We start from the raw sequence: 15,263 nt of genomic DNA, 5'->3' as shown, positions 1-15,263 counted from the left end.
TGAATTATAAAGTACCCCAGAATACTAAATACTTTAAACATTGTTAAATCAACTAAAACTATTTTTAGCTTCGTTGTCAGGTTATTATCTATCTGATGAATTTAATTTATGTGTTTTTACAAATCATACCTACAGAAGGGTATTTAAAAACCTTGACATTCCAAAATCATTGATAATAGTCTCCAATGAGCAACCAAATCATATAAAATACCATAGCAGTATTATTTATAGTTACAAACCAGGAAGAAAAAATATCATAAATATTGCTAATCTAAAATGGCATTCTCTCAGTCTGTTATACATGTTATAAGAAGTCAAGCCCCAGCTAAATGTGGAATATGTGATAATGACCGACCAATCAAGTGGAAGTGTATTGACTGTAGTAAATTACTGTGTAATCCTTGCAAAGAAAAAGTACATCCACAATTCCAAAATGCCAAGGATCATCAGGTAGTTAACATAAAAGATGTGGGACAACCAACTGTTGTAGAACTAAACATCAGTAAACAATATCAGACTGAACTAACTGCAGTATATTGTATGTCTTATTGCCATGATGATTCACTGTGGATAAGTTATAGCAGAGATAAAGTAATACAGAGAGTAAAACCTGAAAGAACCAAACTGAACATACTATCCAACTTTAATATCCCGGTCTATGGTATGGCTGTTACACAATCAAGTAATCTACTTATATCTACAGGGGAATCAAGACTGAAACAGATCAGTAGTAATACAGGTACACTAACAGACTCCTTATATAATGTGTCACCATTCAATTCTACAGCAGTCTATATCAACAGTGACAATAAAGTTCTAGTGGCAGGTGGTAATAAAGACAGAAAATTAGTTATACTAATGAATCAGAATGGAGCCCATGAGAGAGTGTATGAACATGATCAACATAAACAACCTATATTTACCAATCCCAGGAGAATAACCTGTACCAGGAATGGGAATATTCATGTGGTAGATGGAGTAAGTAAAGGCAGATATAGAGTAATAGTGTTAGGACAGGGAGGTGATATCATCTATATCTATGCAGGAGACAAAGAGATCAACAAAGCCATACCATTCATACCAGGAGACATAGTGAGAACACCTAGAGACAATGTTATTGTAACTGATATGAACACTCATACACTCCATATCCTGAACAATGCTGGCTTGCTGATGACATGTTATAAAACAAGTGACATAAACATAATGTTCCCAACGTCTCTTGCGTTCTCTCCAACAGGACAACTAAACATAGGATGTAGTATATCAGCAGGTGATACAAAGAATGCAAAGATATATGAAGTAACAGTATCAGGATGTTAATGAAATACAAAATCTTTTTTGAATAATGCTATCATTTATCAATTTAAAGTTATGGTTTGTTACGGTTGATATAAATAGCAAAATAGATTTACAGAGTATATAATCATTTTTTTCATTTATTGGAGAAATATAATTTTGTTCTGTAAAAGTCCTACTTTCACATTATTACTTATATTATATTCAGTAAATATCCCATCCTTTTAAATATAACAGTTGCATTAGGAACAAAATACAATGAGGGTTTTTTTTTACCTCTAAAAATTGCCTCTTACTAAAGCTTGATGATGAAATACTGTGATCAAAATTGAGATAAAAGGTGAGGTAAATGATAATGAAACATCAACCCAACAACTGGATGTTAGTCTGAAAAAAGCATGATTATTTTATCAGTTGTTGACTTTGAACTAGCTATCAGTAGCAGTTTAGATCATAGTACAAAATGTAGTTTCCCATGTCAGGAGCCTGTATTTCAATGATTTTCATTGGTTGTTGAATGTTATATTTGTTTTTCCTATGTTTTCTCTTTTGAATTATTTCACGCCATTGTTGAGCCTTTTGTAGTTTTCTGTATGGTATGGGTTTTGTTCATTGATAAAAAGCATACAGTTACTGTAAATTCAGAAAATAATATGGAAAATACAACAGCATTATAATCGCAATAATTTAAACTCTCAATTTGATGTTTTAAATTTAAATTAAACAGGATCATTCTCAATATCGCAAAAATTTAAATCGCATTTAAGTCCAAAAAGACAAAATCGCAATAATAAATGCACGCAATAATTTCTGAATTTATAGTACCTAAAATTGCTTACATCCATATCCTTTGATATCTACTGAATAGTTTTCTCATTGGCAATCATTCAACATCTCCTTATTTCATATCAAAGTGAACTTTAAAGTACAAGATAGAATATAAAACTGGTATCATATGCATTCAAAACATGAAGTTACTTAGATGGATTTCTATAATAAACCTCATTTGGAATTCATATGTATCTTAAAATACATCTGGAATCCAGGGGGGGACCCCTTTCGTGGGGAAAATTTGGTTGATTATATAGGGAATCACTGAAGCATGAACAATTATGTTAACAAATATTTGTCAACACTCAAAGCTACTCTTGTACATTTGTATGTAATGATTTTTTCCTTTACTTATGTTTTTATTTTTGTTCATGCTTTTTCTAATTATTTAAAGTTTTATAGCAATACTAACATAACTATTGAATAGGGGTGGTTTTTAATGACATTGACTTCACCCATGAGGGCCTTGCAAGCTAATTTTAAAATCAACACATGCAAGGGTTATGGCCCAACATTTTTGTTTTGGCTGTTAATTGGCTGTAAATAGTAATCATTCGCAACAACAAAAGACATGTCACTATTAGTGGATATCTTATTTATATTTATTATTAATCATGTTGTGAAGTCGCAGGAAAGTGATTGCATTGCAATATGAGGGTGTGAGTGACCCCAGGGACTACCCCTATTTTTCATTTGATTTTTTTTTGTCCCATACATGAATATATATGGTTTAGGGGTGGGGGACCCCAGTGACTTCCTCTATATTTCATTTGATATGTTATATTGTCCAATGAATATATATGGTTTAGGGTGGGGATCTCATCTGTTTCCAAGTTATCAAACAGGATTGGGTAGGGTGACCCTTAGGACTCTCCCTATATTTCATCTGATTTGTTCTTGGTCCCATACATGAAAATATATGGTTTAATTTAAGATTAGGATCTCGACTGCTTCCAAGTTCTCAAACAACAGGAGGGGTAGTGTGACCGCAGGGACATCCCCTATATTTTATTTTATTTGTTATTTAGTCCCAAACATGAGTATATATGGTTACATGGTGAGGATCTCGACTGTTTCCAAGTTCTCAAACATGAGGGTGTAGTGACCCTAGGGACTCCCCCTATAATTCATTTGATTTGTTATATTGTCCAATACATGAATATATATGGTTTATGGAAGGGATCTCAACCGTTTTCAAATTCTCAAACAGGAAGGGGTAGAGTGGCCCCACGAACTCCACCTATATTTCATATGATTTGTTATATTGTCTCATACATGAATATATATGGTTTAGGGGTGGGGATCTCGACCGTTTCCAAGTTCTCAAACAGGAGGGGTGGGATGACCCACAGGGACTCCCCTATATTTCATTTGATTTATTATATTGTCCCATACATGAATATATATGGTTTAGGGGTGGGGATCTCGACTGTTTCAAAGTTCCCAAACATGAGTGATGGGGTGACCCCAGGGACTCCCCCTGTATTTCATTTAATTAGTAATATAGTCCCATACATGAATGTTTATGGTTGAGAGGTGGGGGATCTCATCCGTTTCAAAATTATCAAACAGGAGGGGCTAGAGTGCCCCAAAGGACTCCACATACATATAATTTGCTTACATTCAGGTATCATATAACCTAGTTGCACTATATGTGTAAAATAAGAAACTTCCATGACTTCCAGCTATTTTAACTGACCCATCAAAATTGAGAAAAAAAAATACCCATTTAGAATTAAGGTGTACACTTTTAAAGCATCTAACTTGCTTTACCAACATTTATTACTGATAAAGAAAATTTATACTGTCACCAGGACCATATTATATTGTTAAAAATACTGTTCCCAGCTGTCACAAATACTCATATTGTATTGGATTTTGACATTAAAATTTGTCAAAAAATAATTTTGAGTTTCCTATGGATACCTATGGAACATCAGAACGCTGGCACTGTTGCACCATTATATTCTGCTCTACTTCATCATCATTGTATTTAATCGTACGTTTCTCACATTTTCAGTACAAAATATTTTCTGTTTTTTCATTCTTTTACATATATCTTTTGGTTTTCAATTCTAGTGTTTATATTTATTTACCATGCAAAGATGTATTTTGTCATCTGTCTGATTTTTTTTTAAAGTTCAAAGATCGCCAAAACCCGGAATTTCCCATATCCGCTTCCGGAATCGGATCCGATATTAGAATTTTCTTCTCATGTCAGCCATTTTGTTTTCAATGTTGTTTTTGTCAGATACGATTTTACTCGAATTTACACATTATTTGTCGGCAATTTTCTGTATAAAGCTAGCGGTGGAACAAAATGCACATCGCTGTCATGAATAATAATGCTAAAAACAAGTTTTGAGATCGTTTATTAGGAGACGTTGGTAAAAAGGTTTGCAAAGTTATTTTTTTATTTCCTCTCAAGTCACAGGGGCTTGTTACAATTGTCGGGTTTACTATCCATACGAACCCCTAAAAAAACACAAGGGAGGAAGCTCATTTGCGACAATGCTTCAAATTATTGCTGTAAAAATTTTCTAAGACTTTCACTTACTTTGTAACCTGAATAAAGCTTTGCCCACTTGAATCATCTCTTCAATGACATATATTTATAACCTTAAGTAATCTCTATAACTATTGTAATCCTTAAAACAAACTCGACATTTCTGAAATAGAACGAATCGAGGACCTACATTTGAAAATGAAAGTACTAAAGCGATACCTACCGGAAAATATATTTTCGGCACTCTCGGGTGTTTACCATAAATGTTATGTTTTGCGGAAGTCTACTGTATTTTAGATTTCAATAATGAAAAAAATTGGCGGGAATTATTAGGTATACACTGTCTTTCATCGTCATATTGTGATAAACTCCCAAGAGAGCCGAAAATATATTTTCCGGTAGGTGTCGCTTTAGTACTTTCATTTTCAAATGTAGGGCCTCGATTCGTTCTATTTCAGAAATGTAAATGAGCTTCCTCCCTTGTGTTTTTAGGGGTTTGCATGGATAGTAAACCCGTGAATTGTAACAAGCCCCTGTGCTCAAGTCGTGCATGTCGAGCGTAGCTAGTAACCAAGTCGAAAGTCCGACTGCAAAAGTGGAAGTTCGCAGACCTCGGACAACCGATCATTGAACCCGTGCATCCAAATTGAAAAGATACAAAAATTTCGTCTTATAATTTAAAATTGCCGCCAACAGGATGAACAGTGGAACTTATTTTAAGACTACTAACGTAGTTGACTACGTATTGACGACAACCAATATTCCTACGACTTTTGCCATTTAGGAAATCTAAACTACTTGTCTTTAGAAATTTTCGGCGATTAAACATTTCATACATTTGTTCTTTGACAGCTTAGCCAGAATCTCAGGGGATAATAAACTACATAAAGATTCCTAATGTGCCCTACTTCCTATGTGCAACCTCAAAACTTTTGGATAAATCGACGATCATTTAAGGTTTTTCTGATCATATTTTTTGTAATCAAGATCTAAAAGTATGAAAAAACTGTCCAGTTAGTTATGAATAACATAACATCCAGCTAGATAATAACAATGGCACATATTTCAGCATTTATTGGGTAGAACACAAATCTAGGGTGCTCGCATAAGGCAGCTTAACTGCCTAAAAACCAGAGTGAATATTTGTGGACGCCGCCGACGACGACGACACCGACTCCGACGGAATGTAGGATCGCTATGTCTCGCTTTTTCAACTTAAGTCGAAGTCTCGACAAAAATCTCAGTACATGTTTAGATTCAGCATATCAAAGAACCCCAAGAATTAAATTTTTGTTAAAATCAAACTAAGTTTAATTTTGGACCCTTTGGATCTTAATGTAGACCTAAGACTACTATAACACATGTGATAAATACACGGTTAGATTTGGCATATCAAAGAACCCCAATAATTCATTTTTTGATCAAATCAAACAAAGTTTAATTTTGGACCCTTTTGGCACATTATTCCTAAACTGTTGGGACCAAAACTCCCAAAATCAATCCCAACCTTCCTTTTGTGGTCATAAACCTTATGTTAAAATTTTATAAATTTCTATTTACTTATACTAAAGTTATTATGCGAAAAACCAAAAAAAATCTTATTTGGGCCCTTTTTGGCCCCTAATTTTTAAACTGTTGGGACCAAAACTCCCAAAATCAATCCCATACTTCCTTTTATGGTCATAAACCTTGTTTTTTAATTTCATAGATTTCTATTTACTTATACTAAAGTTATAGTGCAAAAACCAAGAAAAATGCTTATTTGGGACCTTTTTTTTGGCCCCTAATTCCTAAACTGTTGGGACAAAAACTCCCAAAATCAATCCAAACCTTCCTTTTGTGGTCATAAACCTTATGTTAAAATTTTTGTTAAAATCAAACTTAGTTTAATTTTGGACCCTTTGGACTTTAATGTAGACCAATTTGAAAACAGGACCAAAAATTAAGAATCTACATACACAGTAGATTTGGCATATCGAAAAACCCCAATTATTCAATTTTTGATGAAATCAAACAAAGTTCAATTTTGGACCCCGATTTGGACCAACTTGAAAACTGGGCCAATAAACAAAAATCTAAGTACATTTTTAGATTCAGCATATAAAAGAACCCCAAGGATTAAATTTTTGTTAAAATCAAACTAAGTTTAATTTTGGACCCTTTGGACCTTAATGTAGACCAATTTGAAAACGGGACCAAAAATTAAAAATCTACATACACATATAGATTTGACATATCAAAGAACCCCAATTTTTAAATTTTTTATGAAATCAAACAAATTTTACATATTGTTTTTCGTTTCGAAAGAATTTTGTCGGCATGAAAATATCAAGAAAATCATTTGAAACTACATATTCCTTATACTGCATTTCAATAATCAGTTGCTGAATGAAATGGGATCGGTTTAGTGATATACCTATTTATGTCCTTCCTACTGTTTTTTCTAGTTTCTTCACCACACCAGCCCATTCATAATAATATCCCCGATAGTAAACATGTCGATTCGTTAGTCTAACAATTGATAAGCTATGAGATATCTTCAGTTTGTGACAAATTCCACACAAACTCATATAGCTTGCTGTACTCGTCTGTTGCTATTCTGTATCTGTATCCAATGAATTTCTGCCAATATAGGCATACCTCCGTATATGGAGTAAAACAATAAAATAGTTCCACCACCGCAATAGGATAGAATATTATTCCACCATTATATTTACATTTTAGGCATTATATACACCGATCACAGTTTCAATTAAGATACTAATTTATCCTTGTTTATGTAAAAACTAAAAATTGTCTGTATATTATTTAAATAGGAATTTAAAACATTTGATTAAATTTAGATTAGGCAATCTGCAAAAACTCTATTCGACCTGTCTTATTGACTTTAAAGTTAATTTTCCTCCGAATACTTATCAAGTCCATTTTTGAAAGTATTTCATATATCTTATTGTGCAAGTTATATATTAATTGTCTACACAAAGGTTCTATTCTACAGCTTATATCAGTTTCGACTCATCACTGCTAGCATAGTGGAATGGATTAATAATAAGTTGCAAAATGTCTTGCTGTATATTAGTATATTGCAAAGCAGGAAGCTCACTACATTTACATATAATGTTTTTCAGGACTGGTGTTCGAATTTAGTCTAGGGCTTTCCAACATAGCAAAAAGTGTGAAAGTGTTTCTTCAGCCTGGTCACATAGTTTACATGTCCACAGTTGGATCCACGTTTTTTTTATTGTACGCTGCTCTATTTGTCTGAAGGATATAGGTTCCAGTTGCAATTTTTATTATAATTGGAATTCTGTGTATATTCTATTCAAGCGTACTAGACTGAGTAACTCAAAACATCTGGTTCATGACATTTAAAAAATGCTTTAATTTATCTAAATCCTGAATAATAATTTGCAACAAAACAACTTTTTAAATGACTTTTATTCCCTCATTTCATAGTAGTTTCACAGACACATTCATCCAACATTTTTACATAAAATATATTAGGAAAATTAGATTCACACATAATTCCTTAAAAAATGACAAAACATGAGTGTTACACACTGAAATATACATACAAGTGTGTTACACATTGAAATGAGACTCACACATATACATTCATATAGTGGAATGATAGAGAAGTTGAATAATTATTGTTTTTAAGGGTAATTATCATTATATGTATATACCAGGGATGCTGTATTGTTGTTTCTCCGCAAAGGAGTAGGTCTGGTAAGGGCCGATTTTGGCCTTAAATTTCAAGTTGATCTGACGAAAGATTTTAGACACTTTTTTAACACTTAAGTGTCTATTGCTATTGATTCAATAAGTTTATGTGAAAGATTTTAACTGATTTACTCATCAAAAACGCTCTGATTCTAGCTTAAATATGCAAAATCTATCAAATATGCCAAAAAATGTCACTTTTCAGATGGTTTTTGTCAAAAATGAAAGTGGCCGCATCCGTGTTCATTCTTAACCTTTATATATGTTATGTATTATGTGACAACTTACATTAACTAAAATGCTAAAATTGTGAAAATTTCATTAATTTAGCATGACTTAATGATGATAGTACCCTATAAATGTGCATTGTATTGTCAAAAACAGCCCATATTTATGTAGCAGAAGCACTTTACTTTCCAATGAATAACTAAAGGAATACATTTTAACAATTTTGTAAAACTGCTATATTTTGGGGCCAAAAATGAGTCTTACTGAACCTACTCCTTTTCCAAAGCAGTGTCTAAGCAGAATGCAATAAACTTATAAAACAAGCTAACTCATTAGGTAAAATACTCAGTGAGAATGGTACTCATTTTCTATTTGTTACATCAAATTTGAAACATATATTCAATACTTAAGATGAAAAATTCAAAGGAAGGGTTTTCAAAATTACATCTACAAAGTTGAAAGAAAAAGACATTTATGACCAAATATTGGTTCTGGCTCCATGGTAACTTAAGATATGAATACTGAAAGTTACGGCCATTTCAACAAAACATAGTTGCTGCAAAATGTAGAATATCTAAGTTCTAGTTTAAATACATAAAATAATATTTTCACATAAGACCTTTGGAGTAATTAATTAAAATCTGTGTACTAAATTAACAAATCTTAGTACTTAATTAACAAAGCAGGATATTTCAACCATAATTGCAGTCATGCCTTTAAATAAATCTAGTTAAGTTAACATTATAAAGGATAAAAAAAATCTAACATAGCATTTCGTCAATATTATAAAATATTCCACAAAGTTTTGTTAAAGCTAAATCTATGTCTATATTATGCTTAAGATTTAAATTAAATTCAAAGATGTATCTTTCATTAAAATCTGTATGACTGGCAACATATGAAAAAGTTCTTGTTATTGAAGATGATGGTTTAATTAATGGGGTGCATTCTTCGAGGCTTTCAATAGACTTATACTTATATAACAAAACAAATATAACAAATATCCATATAACTCATCATGTAGAAAAATTTGGAAAACTTTATTGTATACACTGTGTTAAATGTCCTCCTTTACACCATAACCAATTTAGGTGCTCCTACTAAAATAGGAAGATCCAGAACATTCATACATACATGTATATATCAAACAAAAACAGAATATCACCAGTCAATCTTCAAATTAGCATCAAAATCTTAAAAAAAAATCAAATCTATATTAATGATTGAGATTTTTGCTTTGGGTCTATATAATGATATTTATTAAAGCACTTTAATCTGACATATATTTGACAATCTCACAATTGTATTCAGATTATATTACAAATTTAAGGAGACAGTGCCCATTGATGTCACATTTAATTAAAATGAAGCAACAATGGTTTGCTTTTTAAATTACATTTCAAACCGTTCTTATACAAAATATACATCAAAATCTTTCAATCCTTTACATTACATCTATAACAATTATCAAACTTACAAAACTATAAACATTCACCTCAAATATCTATTTACAACCACACACAATTGGACACCACTCATAAATGGTGATCATAGAACTTCTCATTCATCAATTCTTTATAAAATGTTATTGGTTTATGATTACTTGTTAATTAAAATCGATCTTATAATGCCATGCAAATTTTGAAATAGGTACCAACAAATCAGTAAAACGGCAGATTTTTTTTTAAATTTGACATTTGCCTTATAAATTTTATGATTGAAATGAGTAGTTCCCTTTACTTTTCCAAAAGAATTTTTTTCCTTGCATATTAGAGAACACCTAACCCTTTATTATTTCCAACTATATAAAAATTAGTAGATGTGGCATGATTGCCATTTAGACAACTATTCGAATTTAAAATGAAGAGGATAAATTAATTCAGTAACAATGCATCAATGTTTAATACAAGTAGTTTATGCATTATCTATTTTTGGGACTCAAAAGAATATTCCAATACATGAAATAAAATTTTCTTCATCTCAAGTTTCCTGATCTTTTCTTCTTAAACACATTCATATATTTATATTGAAAGTAAGGTCAAACACACCACATTTATTTATACTAAATGTGAATTCACACATGCCACATTTATTTACACTAAAAGTGAAATCAAACATGCCACATTTATTTCATCTATGAACTCTTTATCAATGCATTGCACATAGTGTTATAAGATAATTAGATAGGCTTTCATATTATGTAAAATGGATATTAAGATATATACAAACAGGAAATGTGGTTCGATTTCCCTTTAAATAATTGCGCTTGGAAATGTTCTTAAATAAAAAAAACTTGCTTTGGTATCATCAGGATTATTAAAATAATGGATGAAATCAATTTGGTATAACATTTCAGAATAAATAACATGGAAAATATCCCTACTGGAACTTCTCTCTATGCAATAGATCACTTTCGGTACTTTTTACAGCTAAATTCTAAAACTTCAATGCTGTAAAAAATTAAATATCTAATGACAATATAAGTAATAATATGTGTAATTCTTATTATTTATTTGCAAACATTGTATCAAGATGATGAACTCTAACAAACAAACACACTACATTAACTTCCAATAACTTCATAAACAATAGAATTCACATCACTACTTCTGTATCAATGAATAAGTGTATTGTGTAATTATGCATTGGAACACATCCTATTTACTAACACAGTGTAAGGAACAATACTGTAATAACATATAATACAAGTAGTCTACTATACATATACTATGCCAGTCCATTGATAACAAAATTACAGAATGCATGTGCACTTCCTAGACAGTACAAAAAAATAGGTTAAATTTTCAACCCATCATTTAATTTGCATATTCATTTTTCAACAATATGTAATATCTATAACATTCAATAAGCTTATAAAAGAGAAAACTAAAAGTAAACAAATCTTATTGAAATACAGATCATGATAGCATAGCAACCAACACCTTTTTAAGTATGGTACACAGTTCTGGAGGGTTTGAACCCCCCTTTTTTTTTGGATGATCAATGCATTTGAATGGGGACATGTAGTTGAAGCCCCCCTTTGTCCTGGGTTAGGAACCCCCCTTTTTAATATGGCTGGATCCGCCCCTGGTACATGATGGTAATACATTATCACTTTTATGTTCTTTGGTATGATTTACTTTCATACTTTATTAGATCAAGATATATTTTTCCTTATTCAATGGATTATTTATATATACAGCTTTTTGGTGTTTTTTTTAAACACAACTGTTTTGTTTTGAACATTGGTGAAAATTCACAAAATAAAGTTTAAAGCATACAGTAACAAATATTAAAACTTTCTTTGTGCCTTTAAAATCCACTTGCAAGTAGCCATTACTTTGTAACCTGAATAACCTGAATAAAGCTTTGCCCACTTGAATCATCTCTTCAATGACATAGATTTATAACCTTAAGTAATCTCTATAACTATTGTAATCCTTAAAACAAACTCGACATTTCTGAAATAGAACGAATCGAGGACCTACATTTGAAAATGAAAGTACTAAAGCGATACCTACCGGAAAATATATTTTCGGCACTCTCGGGTGTTTACCATAAATGTTATGTTTTGCGGAAGTCTACTGTATTTTAGATTTCAATAATGAAAAAAATTGGCGGGAATTATTAGGTACACACTGTCTTTCATCGTCATATTGTGATAAACTCCCAAGAGAGCCGAAAATATATTTTCCGGTAGGTGTCGCTTTAGTACTTTCATTTTCAAATGTAGGGCCTCGATTCGTTCTATTTCAGAAATGTAAATGAGCTTCCTCCCTTGTGTTTTTAGGGGTTTGCATGGATAGTAAACCCGTGAATTGTAACAAGCCCCTGTGCTCAAGTCGTGCATGTCGAGCGTAGCTAGTAACCAAGTCGAAAGTCCGACTGCAAAAGTGGAAGTTCGCAGACCTCGGACAACCGATCATTGAACCCGTGCATCCAAATTGAAAAGATACAAAAATTTCGTCTTATAATTTAAAATTGCCGCCAACAGGATGAACAGTGGAACTTATTTTAAGACTACTGACGTAGATGACTACGTATTGACGACAACCAATATTCCTACGACTTTTGCCATTTAGGAAATCTAAACTACTTGTCTTTAGAAATTTTCGGCGATTAAACATTTCATACATTTGTTCTTTGACAGCTTAGCCAGAATCTCAGGGGATAATAAACTACATAAAGATTCCTAATGTGCCCTACTTCCTATGTGCAACCTCAAAACTTTTGGATAAATCGACGATCATTTAAGGTTTTTCTGATCATATTTTTTGTAATCAAGATCTAAAAGTATGAAAAAACTGTCCAGTTAGTTATGAATAACATAACATCCAGCTAGATAATAACAATGGCACATATTTCAGCATTTATTGGGTAGAACACAAATCTAGGGTGCTCGCATAAGGCAGCTTAACTGCCTAAAAACCAGAGTGAATATTTGTGGACGCCGCCGACGACGACGACACCGACTCCGACGGAATGTAGGATCGCTATGTCTCGCTTTTTCAACTTAAGTCGAAGTCTCGACAAAAATCTCAGTACATGTTTAGATTCAGCATATCAAAGAACCCCAAGAATTAAATTTTTGTTAAAATCAAACTAAGTTTAATTTTGGACCCTTTGGATCTTAATGTAGACCTAAGACTACTATAAGAACCCCAATAATTCATTTTTTGATCAAATCAAACAAAGTTTAATTTTGGACCCTTTTGGCACATTATTCCTAAACTGTTGGGACCAAAACTCCCAAAATCAATCCCAACCTTCCTTTTGTGGTCATAAACCTTATGTTAAAATTTTATAAATTTCTATTTACTTATACTAAAGTTATTGTGCGAAAAACCAAAAAAAATCTTATTTGGGCCCTTTTTGGCCCCTAATTTTTAAACTGTTGGGACCAAAACTCCCAAAATCAATCCCATACTTCCTTTTATGGTCATAAACCTTGTTTTTTAATTTCATAGATTTCTATTTACTTATACTAAAGTTATAGTGCAAAAACCAAGAAAAATGTTTATTTTGGACCTTTTTTTTGGCCCCTAATTCCTAAACTGTTTGGACAAAAACTCCCAAAATCAATCCAAACCTTCCTTTTGTGGTCATAAACCTTATGTTAAAATTTTTGTTAAAATCAAACTTAGTTTAATTTAGGACCCTTTGGACTTTAATGTAGACCAATTTGAAAACAGGACCAAAAATTAAGAATCTACATACATAGTAGATTTGGCATATCGAAAAACCCCAATTATTCAATTTTTGATGAAATCAAACAAAGTTCAATTTTGGACCCCGATTTGGACCAACTTGAAAACTGGGCCAATAAACAAAAATCTAAGTACATTTTTAGATTCAGCATATAAAAGAACCCCAAGGATTAAATTTTTGTTAAAATCAAACTAAGTTTAATTTTGGACCCTTTGGACCTTAATGTAGACCAATTTGAAAACGGGACCAAAAATTAAAAATCTACATACACATATAGATTTGACATATCAAAGAACCCCAATTTTTAAATTTTTTATGAAATCAAACAAATTTTACATATTGTTTTTCGTTTCGAAAGAATTTTGTCGGCATGAAAATATCAAGAAAATCATTTGAAACTACATATTCCTTATACTGCATTTCAATAATCAGTTGCTGAATGAAATGGGATCGGTTTAGTGATATACCTATTTATGTCCTTCCTACTGTTTTTTCTAGTTTCTTCACCACACCAGCCCATTCATAATAATATCCCCGATAGTAAACATGTCGATTCGTTAGTCTAACAATTGATAAGCTATGAGATATCTTCAGTTTGTGACAAATTCCACACAAACTCATATAGCTTGCTGTACTCGTCTGTTGCTATTCTGTATCTGTATCCAATGAATTTCTGCCAATATAGGCATACCTCCGTATATGGAGTAAAACAATAAAATAGTTCCACCACCGCAATAGGATAGAATATTATTCCACCATTATATTTACATTTTAGGCATTATATACACCGATCACAGTTTCAATTAAGATACTAATTTATCCTTGTTTATGTAAAAACTAAAAATTGTCTGTATATTATTTAAATAGGAATTTAAAAAATTTGATTAAATTTAGATTAGGCAATCTGCAAAAACTCTATTCGACCTGTCTTATTGACTTTAAAGTTAATTTTCCTCCGAATACTTATCAAGTCCATTTTTGAAAGTATTTCATATATCTTATTGTGCAAGTTATATATTAATTGTCTACACAAAGGTTCTATTCTACAGCTTATATCAGTTTCGACTCATCACTGCTAGCATAGTGGAATGGATTAATAATAAGTTGCAAAATGTCTTGCTGTATATTAGTATATTGCAAAGCAGGAAGCTCACTACATTTACATATAATGTTTTTCAGGACTGGTGTTCGAATTTAGTCTAGGGCTTTCCAACATAGCAAAAAGTGTGAAAGTGTTTCTTCAGCCTGGTCACATAGTTTACATGTCCACAGTTGGATCCACGTTTTTTTATTGTACGCTGCTCTATTTGTCTGAAGGATATAGGTTCCAGTTGCAATTTTTATTATAATTGGAATTCTGTGTATATTCTATTCAAGCGTACTAGACTGAGTAACTCAAAACATCTGGTTCATGACATTTAAAAAATGCTTTAATTTATCTAAATCCTGAATAATAATTTGCAACAAA

At 31.8% G+C, this 15,263-nt stretch overlaps 1 protein-coding gene across 1 annotated transcript; it reads left to right on the top strand.

Moving 5' to 3' along the window:
* The first annotated feature begins 276 nt into the window (after positions 1 to 276).
* On the top strand, positions 277 to 1,323 carry LOC139526620 (uncharacterized). The gene has a single exon (XM_071321778.1). The coding sequence runs from the start codon at positions 277 to 279 to the stop codon at positions 1,321 to 1,323; it is 1,047 nt and encodes a 348-aa protein (XP_071177879.1).
* Positions 1,324 to 15,263: the final 13,940 nt, after the last annotated feature.

This window comes from Mytilus edulis, chromosome 6 (genome assembly GCF_963676685.1).
Source record: "Mytilus edulis chromosome 6, xbMytEdul2.2, whole genome shotgun sequence".
Lineage (NCBI taxonomy): Eukaryota > Metazoa > Mollusca > Bivalvia > Mytilida > Mytilidae > Mytilus > Mytilus edulis.
The sequence above is the reverse complement of the archived record's forward strand: the minus strand, read 5'-3'. Positions and strand labels throughout refer to the sequence as shown.